Below are 17,030 nucleotides of genomic sequence, written 5' to 3'. Positions count from 1 at the left end.
CCAGGGCAGTATGGGCACATCAGGACTGAGTCTGCAGCCTGCCTCCGTGGCCCCACCCTGGGGCCCTGTGTGGAGTGTGGCAGTCAAGCTACAAGGAAAGCTTGGGACCCTGACTTCTTCTTCTCTGCTGGTTTGGCCTGTACACAAGAACCCTTTTCTTTCTGACTCATCTTTTCCATTGGTATGTCTACAAATCTAAGCCATGCCAAGGGTTGTATGTTCCTCAAAAAAATCCATCACTTATTCTAGACAGACCTCAAAGCCTTCCTGGCATCTTGAGTCAGAAGCCTTTCCCAGCTAGATTCTTTTTCCTGTAGAGAAGCAGAAGAGAGGAAAGGTGTTATGGTCCACTGCTGACTGCCTGGCCCTAGGGCTGTTCCTGGGGTCTTAAGGAAGAAGAGGTTGCAGGTTGAATCTACAGGCAGCCTAGGTCACTGTGGCTGGCATTATAACATCTCCCATGCCTGACCAGGTAAGAGAGCAAGAGGAACTAAGGCTGATGCTGGGGCATCTGTGGAAAAGACTGGGAATTCAAAAGTGACAGGATCCCCTGAGATTCAGATAATTTTAGAATGAGGACCCTTATCCTCAGAACTTTCAATAATTTTGGAGCATTAGTGAGGAGTCCCATGGACAGGACAGATGCTGCCATGGCTGATGCCAGGCAGCATTCCAGGGTTAGGCTTGCCCAAAGCTGCTGGGCATATAACCTTGCCTCCCTTCTGTCCTTGTTCCTCAGACATGTCCTTGCCTCTGCCATAGGCATTGGGAAGGTGACTCTTCCAGAGAGTCCCTTAGAGGACCGGGACTCTTCCCAAGTATCACCTGCTAAGTGGGAGGTCAGGGTATGGGATTGAGTCTGAGACTTGTGCCTGTGGAGCTAACAGTGAGAGCCTCAGCTGACATCACCTCTGATTCTGAGCAGATCTAAGGCTTGAGCCAGCTCTTCTCATCTCCTAGCCACTCCTCACCCCGCCTTGCTTCCAGCCACACCTCTCTCCTTTGGGACATTTAACTACTTCCTTTCTGCTGCTGGGACTGCTATCTCCAAGGCCCTCCCTGGATTTGAGGCTGGTCCTGAGTCTTACCAGTCATCCTGCAGCAACTTTGAACCACCTCAGTCCCTCAGGTTCCAACTGATCCTTGAATGTTCACAGCTGGCATACAGGCCTGGAGTTACTGTTCTGTTTGCAGATGTCTCTGGACCAGTGGAGCCATCAGAGAATATAGGATGCTTTCTGCAAAGGGAAGTATGGGACCTGGCATGGAGTTGTTTCAGTCAATGTATGTTGAGTAAGTGTAGGGTATTCTGTAGGTCTCTTGCAGCCTGTGATCTGCCAGCCTGCCATCTTTTTCTCTTTCACAATACTTGTTTAGGGATGCATGTGGGACAGGTCTAGGCTAGAGATAAATTTTGGTAGGAAATGCTAGAGGGACTCTGGTGAGGACTGGGGTAGCCGTTGGGGCTGAGAATACTAGTACCCTACCTTGGCTGAGCTCAAGATGGGGACCCTGGTATCCACGCACCCTGAAAAGAGGCCCAGGTGATGGCAGTACTAGCCCTAAAGACTCAGGATGGTGATCTCATTGACAAAATGTAAGGAGATTCCAGGAAGGGTCTGCCTATGTCTGGGACTGCCCTCTGTATCTCATTGGACTTTATAAAGATGCTGCTACCCTCAGCTCAGGACAGGTTCTCCTCTGTAGTGCCACCAGCCTCCATGAGGCCAAGGTCACCCAGGACCTCTGCCAAGGCCACTGCCATCTGTTAGGTAAAGCTCCGCCTCTTGAGCAGAACAGATACTGAGGAACAATGCCTGCTGCCACACCATCTTGCACCCCAAAATAGAAGTGCATGCATCCCACTAGCTTGGCATGTAAGGCTTGCTCCCCGTGTCTTTTCCTCCTTTCCGGTTTGGGCTTCAGTCAGGATCTCTGTTTATCTTAAGAACACACTACCGCTGAGGCATGAGGTTCAGAGAGTTCAACTTCTGGCCCCTGCAATCCCAGGCAGTTTTTGTCCTGAATACTGTTGACTTGGCAGAAGGGGCATTTAACCCAGAACTGGGCAGCTTCTACTAGGCATACCTGTCTGTTCCTTCCTCCTTACTTTTGAACCAGGAGGACCCATTAGCTGTTAAAGAATTCGGGTGTAAAATGCCTGGGTTGGGGTGAACTGGGTTGATTTCTGAGCATCTAAATCCTGGGAAGACTGCCTATCTCAGCAGATAGTTTTGGGATTGAAGGCTGGTTGCCTGACTGACTGTGGATGGTAGGATGACTTCCTTCTTTATGGGTGTGGGGGATTCTGAGCTTCAGTTTCCTCACCTGTAATGTGGGAATCAGAAATTCCAGCTCTGGCTCAATGACTGAATGGGGCCACATCAGTACCCTAGAGTCTGAGCAAGACTTTGTGAAAGGCCAAAAAGACCCAGTAAGTTAGCATTTTTATATTTTCCCTGCTGCTGGGTAGCACCTGAGGGTTTGGCATGATGGGGTATAAAGGTCTGGGGACTTTTCTTTCCTGCACTGTGTCTGGTGTCTTGTGGTTCCTCCTATTAGTAGTCTATCCCTGGAAAAAGGATGTGGTAGTCCCAGGTACCAGACTAAGGCCACTGAGCCATAGGCCTTGCAGAGTCCTGAGCTATGTGGCAAGGCCTCCACTATTGTAAGCACACGAGGGGCTGGATTTGCTCCAGGTCCTGGGCAGCAAGAGGATATGGATTCTGGGCAAGTGGACCTACCCAGGTGGGCTTTCCTGTTCAAGTCCATCCCTGTGATCTCAGCATAGGGTCCTCTTCTCATCTGACCACTCATTTTCAGAGCTCAGCACAGGTCCGCCTACCTGTTACTTTCCTGGGTCTGTTTATTGAAGATGGCTGTCTTCCATTTACTTAGGGACTTGGTATTCTGTTACCACCTTGCTACCCACATGTCTACAGGGATATCTCACCCACTCTGGCTTTGCCCATTTAGTGGGGTTGTTGAGGCACTGCTCATATGGGTATCTGTTGTCTTCCTGTGTCACTGGGTGGCTGGGATGGTGAAGTGCACTGGCTTCGTTACTTTTAAATTGCTACAATAAGGCACCATGGTGAAAGCAACTTATAGAAGAAAGAGTTTATTGGGGACTTACAGTTTCAGAGGGCAAATCATGATCAACATGACAGGAAACATGGAAGCAGGCAGGCAGGCTTGGCACTGGAGCAGTGGCTTAGAGCTTATGTCTTGATCCACAGATATGAGGCAGAGAGCTCTAACTAGGATTGGTGTTTGTTTTTGAAAGTCCATCCTTGCCCCTAGTGATACACCTTCTCCAACAAGGCTACACTTCCTAATCCTTCCCAGTTTCATCAATTGGGGACCAAGCATTCAAATAGATGAGCCTATTGGGCCATTGTCATTCCTATTACCACATGCACTCACAGTGGTCCTCTGCTTCTTGTACTTTTAGTTTTCCACGAACAATCAAAGCTTAAAAATATTAAATGAAAAACTCCAGAAATAATTTGGTAGGTTTTCTGTGGCTTCTGTTATGGTGTATTATGGTCATTTCTGCGTGTTATGACTGCATCTAAATGCACTGCATGTGTACAGTGCCCACAGTGGCCAGAAGAGGGCATTGGATACCCTGGTACTGCAGTGACATGATTGTAATGATGTGGATGCTAGGAACTAAACCGGTCCTCTGCAAGAGCAACAAGGGCTTTTACCCATGAGCCGTCTCTCCAGCCCCAGTAGTGTGGCTCTTAACCCTCACTGCACCTGTTCTATATACTATGTGTTGAATGTGTGCTTATAAGAAACCCTAATACTATGGTCATTGTTGCCATGGTGTTGGGCATCCACCAGGCACGTTGGAGAATGTCTCTGTGTAAGAGGCTGCTTTGGCACTGTGTAGGTGCCAGGCTAAACAAACAAAATGACTCACTGTCTCAAATTGCATTCTCCCAGAGCTGATGACCACTGTTCTAAACAAATCTCCTTCCAGTATAAAGGAGAGACCCAGGCCCAGAGTCCAGATGATACCCTGTCTCACCTGGGCCTCTGGCTCTTTCCACATACCCGGTCCAGGGGCATCTAGAGGTGTTCTCCATGCAGCTGGAATTTCCAGACTCTGCCTTGCTTCTGGGCAGGGTAGCCTGGCAGCAAGGAGTAAAGTAGAGGCCAACCTAGGGACAATCATCTCCCTGTGTCTGAGGTGGGCCACCTTGGCTGTGGTTGTGTATGAGCCAGAGCCAGCACAGGAAAGCCAATAAGTCACCTTTGGCTGTTTTACCCGGAGGCCTGAGGATGAGGCTTAGGGCCAGACAGGATGAAGGGTGAGTCTGCCCACTGGCACCTCAGACTCCCTGTCTAGGGCATGAAGATGAGCCTGTTTACAGCTGAGGAAAGAGAGGCCTGGATAAAGGCTTATAGCTCACAAGACCAGCACTGGTGGCAGCCTATGCTAAAACCCAATGAGCTGATCAGGAAAGTATACAGTCCCAGTATGTGACACTGGGCCAAAGGCCGAGGGTATGGGATCATGAGGTACCCATCCAGCCTATTGTAGGCCCTGGGACAATGGTTCCTCTGTTGTGCCTGTGCCTCAGAAGTCCTGCAGATAGAGTGACAGTGTCCTGTGTTCTGAGTAAAGGGACAACTGACCCCCATGCTAGGCTCTCTCTTCTCCTGCAGCCACAGAATGGCCAGGACCATGGGCTCTTGAGTGCCTCATCTTAACATAGCTAAATAGTTCTGCTGTAGAATGCCAGTACCTGGTGTCTATATAGAAGGACAAGGAGGAGATTTGGGGCACAATGCTGCCTACCATATTCTCTCTTGCCATGATGCCTGCCCCAAACAGAAACTTCAAAAGCTCTGAAGACAGGCAAACACTCCAATGCTGGCTAGAAGAGGTGGTTCTGAACTCATATGGCCATCTGAGTTACACAAGGCCATAAAAACATCTCCACCCTGTGCCCACAGTTCCAAGGACAGCCCTGAAGGCGCACAGGCACCCCATTGAGTTGCTGCTGTGACCTGTTGACCAGAGAGGCAAGAGAGCTGAGCCAAGCCCACAGCCACTCCAGTGAGCTAGGAACTTTGCCATTCACTCCATATCCACAAAGGGCAGGAAGGAATGTGCCTTCAGCCCCTAAGCACACAGTCAGTGGGGGCATAGTGTCATAGAATAGACATCACAAATAGTCACAGCCCCAATGCAGCTTCCTGAGACCAACCATCCTGAAGCAGTCACACTGTGTCTCCAAGGAGTTGGGGAAAGGGGACTGATTTTCTCTTGTGCTTAGTACTTACTGTGTGTGTGTGTGTGTGTGTGTGTGTGTGTGTGTGTGTGTGGCCAGTGAGGCCAAGGGATCCTCCTGTGTGTGCCTCCCCAGCACTAGGATTCCAGGGCTCTGCTACCATATCCAGCTTTTTATATGAATGTTGGGGGTCTGAACTCAGGTCCTCATGCTTGTGTGCAAACACTTCACTGACTGAGCCTCCTCCCCAGCCCCAGTGCTCAGTGTGTTCCTCGCTATCTTATAAGAAGTAGGGAAATGAGTTACAGGAGGGAGTGGCTTCCCTTCACTCCGGAAAGTGAAGCAAATTCGCTCCAAACAACCTTCTTCTAGGCCTGACTGAATCTTCTTTGCTTTTAGCTTTCTCTAAAAGGAAGATTCAGCTTAAATAAGCATCACCCTCTTGGAGTTTCCACAGGTGTGCACCATGCTTTGAGTCAACACCTAAGGAGGGAGCTTAAAGTCTGTCTCACACACACATACACCCACCACGCCACCACCGCTATCAACCACCAGTCTTCACCCAGACTGGGCCAGCATTGGCCAGTGGGCCTCCTTCCTGGCCTCCTCTTCCCAATTGTTTCCCATGGCCTCCCTGTCTATTTCAGGAAAAAGCACCATCCTTTCTTCACATGATAGCCCACAGCACAGATACTCAAATGAAATGCATTAAAATAAAGAATACTGCTAGTGCAAAATCAGGAAAACTGAGGGAGAGTAAGGTCATTCACCCCACTGCCACGAGGAGAGCAGAGTGGGCAGCTGCTGGGAGTCAGGGAGTCAGTGCGGTTTGTTTCAATAATAAACACACTTTCTCGCAGCAGCCAGGCAAGGCACCCTTGGGCTGTCTCCTTGTAGAGAATGGAAGCTCTGTGCTCACAGCCTGTGTCCACAGGCTCCCAACAGCTCATTCACCACAGAGGCAACTGGACATCACCCAGATGCTCCTGCTGTTAGTCAGCTTTCCAGGCTACAATAAAACTAAAAACATTAGAGCTTCTAAAGAAAAACAGACTATTTTGGCTCATAGTTGTAGAATCTCAGTCCAAGGTCACTTGACCCCATTACTTTATTTTTGTTTTTTATTTTTTTTTTAACTTTACGGGTATGGGTGTTTTACCTATATGTATATTTGTGTACCATGTGTATGCCTGGTGCCATTGGAGGACAGAAGAGGCCATTGGATGCTCTGGAATTGGAGGTATAGATAGTTGTAAGCTGCCTGATATGGGTGCTGGAAATCAAAGTCAAGTCCTCTTTTCTGAGAACAAGTGCTCTTAACTGTTAAGTTGTCTTTAGCCTGTTTTGTGATGAGGCAGTGTGGCATGATGGGAAGCATTTGATAGAACAAAATCATTTGCCTCAGGGGGAGGAAGCAAGAGAAAGAAAGAGGAAGAGCCCAGGGTCCCACAGACCCCTTCAAGTTCTACAGCCTCTGAATTACACTGAGCTGGGGAGCAATCCTTTAACAGATGGGCCCTGAGGAATATTCAGTTACCAAACTATTGTATCCAATAGTAAGTCAGCTGAGGCACATCTGTGCCATGGAATAGTATTCAGTAGTGAAAAGGAATATGGCGCCTTGATAAGTTCAGGTAACCTTGCTGAATGAGAAATCCAGCCTTAAGTATTCTCATCCAGGGCTGGAGAGATGGCTCAGTGGTTAAGAGCACTGACTGCTCCTCTGAAGGCCCTGAATTCAAATTCCAGCAACCACATGGTGGCTCACAACTATCCATAATGAGATCTGACACCCTCTTCTGGAGTGTCTGAAGATACCTACAGTGTATTTACATAAAATAAATCAAATGATGTACAAGAAGAATGGAGGAGTGGCCTGGTTCTGGAAAGACTCAGTGTAGCAGTATAGGGCAAAACCAGAACAGGGAAGTGGGAAGGGGTGGGTGGGGGAACAGGGGGAAGGAAGAGGGCTTATGGGACTTTCGGAGAGTGGGGGGCCAGAAAAGGGGAAATCATTTGAAATGTAAATAAAAATATATCGAGTAAAAAAATGGACCCCCCCCAAAAAAAACAAGTATTCTCATCCACATGGCTATCTGTATAGCATTCTCAGTAACACAGCTATAGAGATGAGCAGTAGCCAGGGCTCTAGGATGGTGGAGAGGCAGCATAATGCATCTTTTCATCCAAGACCACCCAAATAGCAAAATTACACAGCCAGACATGCATGAACAGAGGCTTGTATACCATTGTACACGGTCCTAAGTTCTGTGGGTTGACTGATGTCCTTTTCATAGAGATGGCACCACTCTGCATTTAAGGTATTCTAACTGGGATAGCCAAGGTTTGAATGCAGGGTCTCCCTGTATATTCTGTGAATCTGAGATTGTGTCAAAGAAGGTGAGGATACCAAGACTCAGAAATGGCCCCTGAGGACCCAGAGAATCCTGTGTGTAGCCAAGGACAGAAGCACTGAGCACTCCTATGCTTGTTAGAGGAGACTAAGGCCAGAGATGGCTGATTTTGAAAGGAGATTAAGGAGATTGAGCTGAGGCCTGGACTCTTGGCTGGCTGCAGATTAGAGGCTGGAGTACCCACACTGATTTTCATCTAAAACATAAGTTTTGATAAAAAACTGTTATGTACGTATAGGAGGTGGTGCACTCTAGCAGTCCCATCACAAACAAATATGTGTATAACCTGCATCCAGACCCCAGAACACATCTCCCATGTGCCCCATCCCCCATCCAGTTCCGGGAGCTGGCTCCCAACCACAGAGCTGCCTGTCCTTCTCTTGAACTGTGTCCATGGCTGGTGCCTCTTACCAGGGAGAAAGCATCTAGTAGGTTCTGGAAAAGAAATAACTGCTTTCCTGGGGTGCTGAAGAGTAGTTTTGGAACAGAGCATGGAGTAGCAGTGCTTAGAATGGGTTTTGGTCCTCAGGCTGGCCTGGATGCCTTCCTCAGAGTTGCAGGAAAGGGGCTGCAGTACCTGACTAGCTGACCTGGATCCTGGTTCAGAGATCCTCAAAGACTCTGGGTCCTCAGAGTAGGAAGCAGTAGCTCCAGAGAAGTAGGGAGGAGAAGAGATATGGGCTTCCCTTACTCCCCCGCTCCATATACAAATAAAGAATGCATACATACAAGTAAAATAAATCTCCATTCAACAGAATTAATGTGTTAGTAGAATGTGTTAATTTGTATTTTGTTCTAGGCATTGTTATCATAACTAATATGTGCATGACTTAATTTTATATGTGCCAACCTTTGGAATCCTGTCTTCTCATCTGCAAAATTTAGAGTTCCTGGCATTGCTTTGAGTCCTTAAAATATATTAACCCATTTAATATTCCCTAGCACTATCAGTAAGGAAGCTATGTGGAGGCACGGATATGTTAGCCACCTTGCTTAAGCTAGTATGGAGTATCTGGGGTCGGAACACTGGCCCTTGGCTCTGGAGTTAAGGCCGTATTCTTGCAGGTCTGACATCTTGGTACTGTTAACACTCTCATGGTAGTCATGACAGTCTGAGGTCTCTTAGATACCTTTAGCAGCACTTAGAGGTAGTTTGCCATTCCCCCTCCATAATCCCAAAAGAATTCATATCTTATTCAGGGCCTAGGCTGGGGTCCTAATGAATTGTGTGCTGAGCAGGCAACAGTAAGAAAGTAAAGGCATGAGTGGATTCTCTGTCTTTTCCACCCAAGACCTCAGGCAGCCTGGCCAAGGGATGGAGGACAGAGGGTTTCAGGTTGGGATCCTCTCAGACCTGGGCCTGGTTGTATATCAGGGGTCATGACATGCAGGGACTATGGAATGGTCAGGCCAGCCTCCATGGAACCTTGTGAGGGAAAGGATATTGGTTAAAGAAGTCAGGCAGAAAGCTATGTGCATAGATGGCAGCAAGGGTTCTGCTCTCCGCCCTGTGCTTTGTCTCTCAGTTCACTTGTTTTGCTGACTGCGTTTTCTGGTAGGAGTTTATGGCCCAGTCCGTGTCTGTCTGATCCTAGGACCAAACACATACTTAGAAAAAGAGGTGAGGAAGGAAAAAAAAAAAAAGAGAGACTTCACAGGGTGGACGCAAGGTAGGCAGTAGGAGAGGGCTGTATAAGGAGTTAATATTTGATATGGGAGTGGGCTTTTCAAGGGCTAATAGATTACTGCTGGGTAGATGGGAGAGTAGAATGGTGGTGCTGTACGTGTGCTGCTCCCAAGACTCTTCCTACCTACAAAAAAAGAAAGAACTCCTGTGCCTTGAAAGGCTCACAGGAGGCTTAGATAAAGTGGATAGGACCCTGTGTGAGATGAACTCCCCACTGCAGGCTACATGTTGCTGTAGTCACAGCAGGGGCAATGCTGGGAGTAGAACATGGCCAGGGTGGCCAGGGCACCTAGCACCATGTGGAGGCATCTTGTTACCTCACCCTGGTATTGCTTTACATGAAGTGTCTGTGGCTGAGCAGCCAGGCTTGGGGAATAGGGACTGACTGGCCCCTCATTCAGGGAAGGCTTCTGAAGGCCACCTTGCCACTCAGGTCACCATGGATTCTGTTTACCAGCCCTGCCCACTGCTTCCTCAATGCCCTGTTGGCTACTATATGGACTGTGAGCATTCTAGAAAGTGCTGGGATACTCTTGACACTGCCTGCCCATGGTCCCTTCTCTGCTTGGGCTGTTCAATGAACCATTAACACCAGGTAGAGCTGCTCTGCTCTGGCTACACAGCAGAGAGAGCTGTCATTGACTTTCAGCAGAGAATAGGTTCTAGTAAGACCCTAGTGCAAGGATAGTAGGAAAACTGAGACTGAAATTTGGATTGCTGATATAGGCACCCAGCATTCTGCTTGTAATGTCCAAGCAATGGTCATACATAGTCTCACATAAGAACAGTAGGGGAAGTCCTTGTTTGAGGAGGTGCATAGTGCCCACTGCATAGGAGAAGGTATCCTATGTAGGAAGCTAGCAGGGCATTAGAGGGAAAGTCAGTCCCGGGAAGTCTTAGTCAATGTTGTATTGCTATAAAGAAACACCATGATCAATGCAACTCTTCTAAAAGGAAGCACAGTTTCAGGGGCTTAGTCCATTATCGTCACGGCAGCAAGCATGATGACAGACAGACAGACAGACAGACAGACACACACACACACACACACACACAGAGAGAGAGAGAGAGAGAGAGAGAGAGAGAGAGAGAGAGAGGGAGAGAGAGAGAGGTGACTAGGCCTGGGTGCATGGGCTTTTGAATCCTCCAAACCTGTTCCCAGCACACAATTCCTCCAAACAAGGCCATGCCTCCTAATCCCGCTCAAATAGTGCCACTCCATGGTGATAAAGCATTCAAATATATAAATGATCCTATGGGGGCTATTTTTATTCCAACCACCGCATTCCACTCCTGGCCCCTGTAGGCGTATAGCCATATCATAATGCAAACTGCAATCAGTAGTCCCCATAGTCTTTCACAGTCTCAACATTGTTTAAAAATCCAAAGTCCAAGTCTTTTCTGAGATGCATGAAAGTCTTTTTTTTGAACTGTAAGCCCATATAAAATCAAAATGGAAAAGATTACATATTTCTAACATACAATGGTACAGAATATAATTTCAACTTCAAAAGGGAACATAGTGAGAAATACTGAATCAAACCAAGAATGAAACCCAGCTGGGCAAACTCCAAATTCTGTATTTCTTTGTTTGATGTCAAACCAATCTTCAGATCTCCAATTCCTTTTAGCTTTGTTGACTGCAACACACTTCTCTCTTGAGCTGGGTTACACACCAGGTCTACAGATTTCTTTGGCGGGTATCTCATGACTTTAGTATCTCCATCATCTTGGGATTGCAAGTACAATCCAGCAATTGGTTTTACATTCAGAACTTTATGCAGTGGCCTGCTCTTGGCTTCTCTTCAGGGACACCCTTGATACAGGCCTGGCCTCAGCAGCTTTTCTTAGTGGTGGAGGGAGATTGCACAATCCCTTTCTTTTTTTATTTATTTTTATTTTTTTATTTTTCTATATTCTTTGTTTATATTCCAAATGCTTTCCCCTTTCTTTTAATCTTGACTGACTCTAAAGCCAGGAATTTGGCCCCCTTCCTTCAGCTACATTGTATCAGCTTCTGTTGCTGACGGTTTCCTTCACTGCTTAAGCCTTTCTTTAATTCATTTTCACAAGTTGGAAGCTAAGCTGAGTGGGGTCACGTATAAAGCTAAGGCTACGTATAAAGTCCCGAGGTCACTGCTCTTTATTCCATTTAGCATTAGGCTTTTCTCCTATCTCCTTGAACATTGGCCTTGGCTCCAATATTACATTTCCTGGTGCTACTTTTCTTGTCAAACTACATTTTGTAATTTTTCCCCTTGCTCAGCTTACTCCTTTTCATTATACATATGTGTAAGAGTAGCCACCAATAACCATGCAACATAGTCAATACTAGGCTGTCTTGAAATTTCCTCTGCCATTGTCATTAATTTAAAAATTCTTCAATTTAGGATCAGGCAGATTTTTAGGATGAGGGCAAAAGCAGCTACATTCTTTCCCAGAGTATCACAAAATGGTCTCTTGACCACTTACTAATATCCTTCCCCTCTAAAAGTTCTTGAACTAGGCTTCTATAATTCACATTGCTCTCTGCGTTACTGTCTTTCACAGTCCAACTAGTATAGCCTATTAAAACTCATTTAAAGCATTCGACTGCTTTCCTAATCCAAATCTACCTTCCTCTCACAAGCAGCACGGTCAGGTCTGTCACAGCAGTACCCCAGTCCCTAGTACCAACTTCTGTCTTAGTCACTGTTCTATTGCTATGAAGAAACACCATGACCAAGGCAACTCTTATAAAGGAAGGCATTTAATTGAGGGCTTGTGTTAATCCCGTTGTATGAGATTAAGATCATTACCACAGTTTTTGAGCCAATTTTGAAGCAAGCTTTAATTAAATACTGGCCAGGAAGATGGACCCTGGCCAGATCCATTCTAGGGTTCCCAGATAATGGTCACAAGTCACATTTTGCAGAGGTTTATAAAGTTAACCTCTAAGGCTACATATAAAGTAAACCTCTAAGACTATGTATTTCCCACAAGGTCAAGTCGGGGGAAGCATATCGATGAACATATTTCTTGCCTACATACCTCCTACCTGTATACAATCAGGAGCAAGCATATATCCTGATGTATGTCCTGCCTGCATACCTCCTGCCTACATCCAATCAGAGGCAAGCTTTCTGCCTATGTACCTCTCACCTACATGTGACCAAGCACATCCAGTCAGTTGGGTCAAACAAACTTGTTTATGAGAGCAAAAACCTGTGGCTTGTTATCTTACATCAGTAGTCCCCAGGAATTCAGAAAGTATCAGTCCTTGGGCAAGGGGCTTACAGGTTTTATGGATCTCTTAGGCACAGTAATAAAAAACTTAAAACATAACTTTTGTTCTCACATTTGCTTACAGTTTAGGAGCTTAGTCCATTATTATAGCAGGAGTCATGTCAGCAGGTAGGTGGGGTACTAGAGAATAAGAGCTATATCCTGATCTATAGGCAGAGGTGTGGGAAGGTGTATTGGAGAGACAGAGAGAGACAGAGGCAGGAAGTAGACCTGGCATAGGCTTTTGAGACCTCAAAGCCTACCCCTAGTGACCCTCTTTTTCTATCAATGCCATACCTACTTCAATAAGACCATACCTCCTAATCCTTTTCAAATAACACCACTCGCTGGTGGCTAAGTATTCAAATATATGAGCCTGTGAGAGCCATAGTTATTTAAACACACAGCAGAACTGCTCTTTCCTAGCAGATGTTCCCACATGACCACTAGAAGGTGGCAACTGAGCCCCCTTACCCCAGTACCGTAGAACACAGGGGAGAATGTGGAATGTGGTCCTGGGCAGAGGGCAAGCTTGCCTCATTCCTGTTTCCTTTTCACACACAGGGAGACTGAGACATGGGATGGGAAATGACTTACACCAAACTTCTTTCACAGCTGGTACATGAAGGGGTCAAGATATGATCCTAGTAGCCAGACCCTAGCCATACACCATTAGCACAGCTGTAGTTTGATCAAAGAAAGGAGTTGGGAACCAGACTTTGGGGTCCAGAGCTGGACCACAGGGCTGTGGACTGGGACAGGGACTGGGTCTTGGGCTTCCTCTCCCAATATGGAGGCTGTAAAGCCTGCTCAGGTCTCTTCAGGGGAAAGATCAAGGCAGTGACCTGTTAATATATGCAAATTTAAATTCCAGCCCAGGACTGGATGCAACTCAGCTGTAGGAGCTTGCTTATGTACAAGGCCTTCTATCATGATTCCCAGCATCCACATTTTCTCTTTGGGGGAAGAAATCCCAGGCCTGAGAGCTGTTTGACTCTGCCTGCAGTACATCCTCTCCCCAACCTTGTTTTCCCCATCTGAGGAGGAAGCAGATGGACTGGCATTGCCAAAGACCCTTTGTGTCACCGCCAGGCTGAGGTGTGGGTGGCAGTGCAACCTCTGGGGACATCAGAGGGAGGTTAAAGCACATGGTTTCTTGTCTGAGGCCACACATGTGACCTGAATGGGCAGGGTGCCAAGGGGCTTGCTGTGGGACCATTAGTAACCCTGTCTCGCTTTTGCCACCCCAGGAGCTCCCTGGAAACCGGAAGCAGCCTCTCCACTGACCGATACAGGTACTGTCCTGCATCTGCCTCTCCTGTCTCAGGGCCACCAAGGCCCATGTTTTCTGAATGCACTTGGGGTAGAGAGGAATCCTTGGGGGTGGTGAAAATTGACTTTCTTAGTAGGAGACCCTCCCCAGCTCCTCCAGACACCAGAGGTCCTGCTGATATACCCCCAGAAAATACATTAAATTAAAGCAGATCTCACAAGCAAAGGCTTAGCCCGAGGCCTCCCCAAGAGCAAAACTGAGATCCTCTGGAGGTCAGGTTGTGCTGAGGTTGATTGTTGCAAGATCCAAGGCTGGGGTTCCCTGAGGAGAAGCCTGCAGCAAGCAGTTCCCATGACAACCAAAGCTGGAGTCAGTGAGAGCCTGGAATTTTCATTGATTGGCAGTACACTGGGGGGGGGGGGCATGATGCTGGCTCTGTATGCTTTAGATCCCAATGTGGAGTATGGGTCTTCAAAAGAGGGCACTCCATTTTTTACCAAAAAAGTTATACTTGGCTGGGCATGCAGCTCAGTGGGTAGAGCCATTGCATAGCTTGCAGAAGGCTTTGGGTTCCATCTCTATAAATCCAGAGTGGTAGTGCACATTTGTGATCTCTGCACTTGGTTGCACTTGGTAGATGGAAGCAGAAGATATGTTTCAGACCATCCTTGGTTACATAGGCAGGACTCTTGACACTTTACCTTAAAAACAAAGCCAAAACCCACCCAAAGAAAAATTAGATATTGGGCCCCTGCCCTTACCAGGGCCTGAAGAGTTTTGCTCTCTGTATCATGGGCAGGAGAGGTTCTGAGAACCTTGTGTGTGTTGATTTGATGTGGCTAGAGTTGAGGTGCATCTGTATTTTGTTGTAGGATTTGAAGGTGGCTGTTGAGTTTTATTGTGAGCCACTTCTAGAAAAAAATGCCCAGTCTGTGCAGGACTGAGGTACAGGAGCTAGGGTGGGAGATGTGGCCACTCAGGAACTGGGCTTTTGGAGACTTACGTAATGTGAACTCATCACTGGGCACATTAAGCAGGGCCAGACTTACATGTCAGGATACAGGAGATGCTATATAAAAATATGAAAGTTGTAGCGGGCAATTCCTAGCCCTCGTATATGCACATAGCAAGGCAGTACTCTCTGTTCACATGTCCAGAGCTAGGCGCTGCCCCAAGATGTGAGGACCAAGAGCTGTGTGGAACATACAGGTAATGTGCACAGTCCTATATATTGTATAGTCCAGTGTCATCTATGACTATAGCAGATTCATTTAATGATACCCAGTGAGACAGGAGAGTTGTGGCCCTATGACAGACATTTCTTGCTTAATGTCTACCAGGGAGACAGAGCTGGGATCTGAGCCTTAGGGTTCTGATGTATGTGCTGCCCCAGTCTTACCCACATGTGGGACACACTTGGCATACCCATTTCTCATGCTCTTGTCAGACTCATGCATATATGAGATCCAGAACAATTTAAGTCCTGGTTCCTCCCACACAGACACTTGCCAGTGGGCTTCCACACAGCAGTACTTGGGCAAGCCAGGACTGCATCCACTTCAGGACTTAAACAGGCCATGCTCACTCTTGGATACATTCACAGTTCCACCCCAGGCTGGCTCAATATACATTCATGTCTGAGGGTATCCATGGCAGGGTATGCTGGGCCCCAGAGAAAAAAGTTCAAGAAACTCCTGTGGGCAGCTGAGCCTGTTACTTTCTATAACCCAGTGGAGTTGCTAAGAGCAGTGTCTCTACCTACATGAACCCCTTTACCATCCCAACAGACATGGGGGCCTACTAAAGGAAGTGCCAGAAAGCTCTGGAATGAAGGGAAGAAAAGATAGATGGAGCTCTTGATTCAGTGGGGGCTGGGTGGGGCTGATCAAGTCCCCTACTAACTGGAGTATGACTGTACAGTTCACATCAAAGCCAGCCCAAGCTTTCTCCAGACCAGGCAGGGCCATGGCCAGGGTAGCCCTTTACTTCCTAGAGGGCAGAGCTGGGGGTCAGAGGAAGGCTCAGGTAGCCACTCTTCCATTCAACCCGGGTTCCTGAGTACCTGTGGGCATCAAGTCCTCAGGACACCACAGCTGCTGTCTTGCCACCTTGCAACAAAGGCACAAATTCCATTTCTTAGTGTAATGTGCCAGGGAAGGGCATGACAAGGACTGAAGGGAAAGGGTAAATGGCACGGAGTGACCAGAGGGAAGCTAGGAAAGTAGTTCTGAGGAGTCTCAGCTGGTTAGCCTTGGTGGGTGGGATCGGCAGCTCTTCTGGGAGCAGCTAGTGCAAAAGCCCTGAGGTGGAGCATGTTCAGTATGTTCGCAGCACAACATTGAAGCAAATGCTAAATGACATCTGCTGAAGTCTCTGTCACCTGACTGTGATATGTGACCTGCTTTGGAATCCTCACAGCCCCCTTTGGATCTGCCAGAGCCAGCTCAGTGTGACCATTCTTTACATGAGAAAGATGGACCCAGAGACTCAGGATATCAGAACATTGAACCAGATCTGTGACCCAGGGCTCCAGCTACCTGGCCTCTGTGGCCTTCTTAAGTGGCAGCGGTCTGCAAGCCCCTGAGAAAGTGCATTTCAAGCTCTGCCACAAGCCTTTCCCTAGCCTGCCCCGCCTCACCCCGCCAAGGTTCTAAAGGCTCCACAGCCTGGGAAATCAGAAACAAAGGTCCCAGCCAGTAATTGCCGCCTTTCACAGGCATAGCCAGCTTCCTCTGCCACACGCGTGAGAGGGAAGCCAATGCCCTTGTCCCAGGAAGGGGGTGGTGGCACTCTGGGTGGGGGAAGGGAACAGCATAAGCCACCTTGGCAAACAGGGTCATCTCTCAGGCAGATGGCCACCTCCCCTTCCCTGCCTGCCCCCCACCCCCCAGCTGTCTTCATGCTGATGAAGCAGGAGGGCCTGCTCAGCTCCGAGGATGCTGGTGTAATCCTTTCCCTTCCCCATCTGCAGGCCAGTGCATGCAGTGGAGCTTGCCCTGGCCCCTGCAATCCTCCAGTCCATAAGCCCCTGGACCCACTCTCTAGACCCACTTTCTCAGTCCCACACTTCCAACAGAGAAGTCAGGGCTGAGAATCCTTGTTCTGTACTGAGTAGCATAATTGGTAGCATCTAATCATCCCTC

The 17,030-nt window shown here is 47.7% G+C and overlaps 1 protein-coding gene across 1 annotated transcript in view; it reads left to right on the top strand.

The window, feature by feature from the left end:
- LOC127678063 (IQ motif and SEC7 domain-containing protein 3-like) overlaps positions 1 to 15,691 on the top strand; it is a 213,067-nt gene extending 197,376 nt beyond the window's left edge. The window contains exons 3-4 of the mRNA XM_052172885.1: positions 13,865 to 13,909; positions 15,619 to 15,691. Of these exons, the coding sequence (XP_052028845.1) occupies positions 13,865 to 13,909; positions 15,619 to 15,691 (118 nt within the window). The remainder of the gene's footprint in view (positions 1 to 13,864; positions 13,910 to 15,618) is intronic.
- Positions 15,692 to 17,030: the final 1,339 nt, after the last annotated feature.

This window comes from Apodemus sylvaticus, chromosome 2 (genome assembly GCF_947179515.1).
Source record: "Apodemus sylvaticus chromosome 2, mApoSyl1.1, whole genome shotgun sequence".
Classification (NCBI taxonomy): Eukaryota; Metazoa; Chordata; class Mammalia; order Rodentia; family Muridae; genus Apodemus; species Apodemus sylvaticus.
The sequence above is the reverse complement of the archived record's forward strand: the minus strand, read 5'-3'. Positions and strand labels throughout refer to the sequence as shown.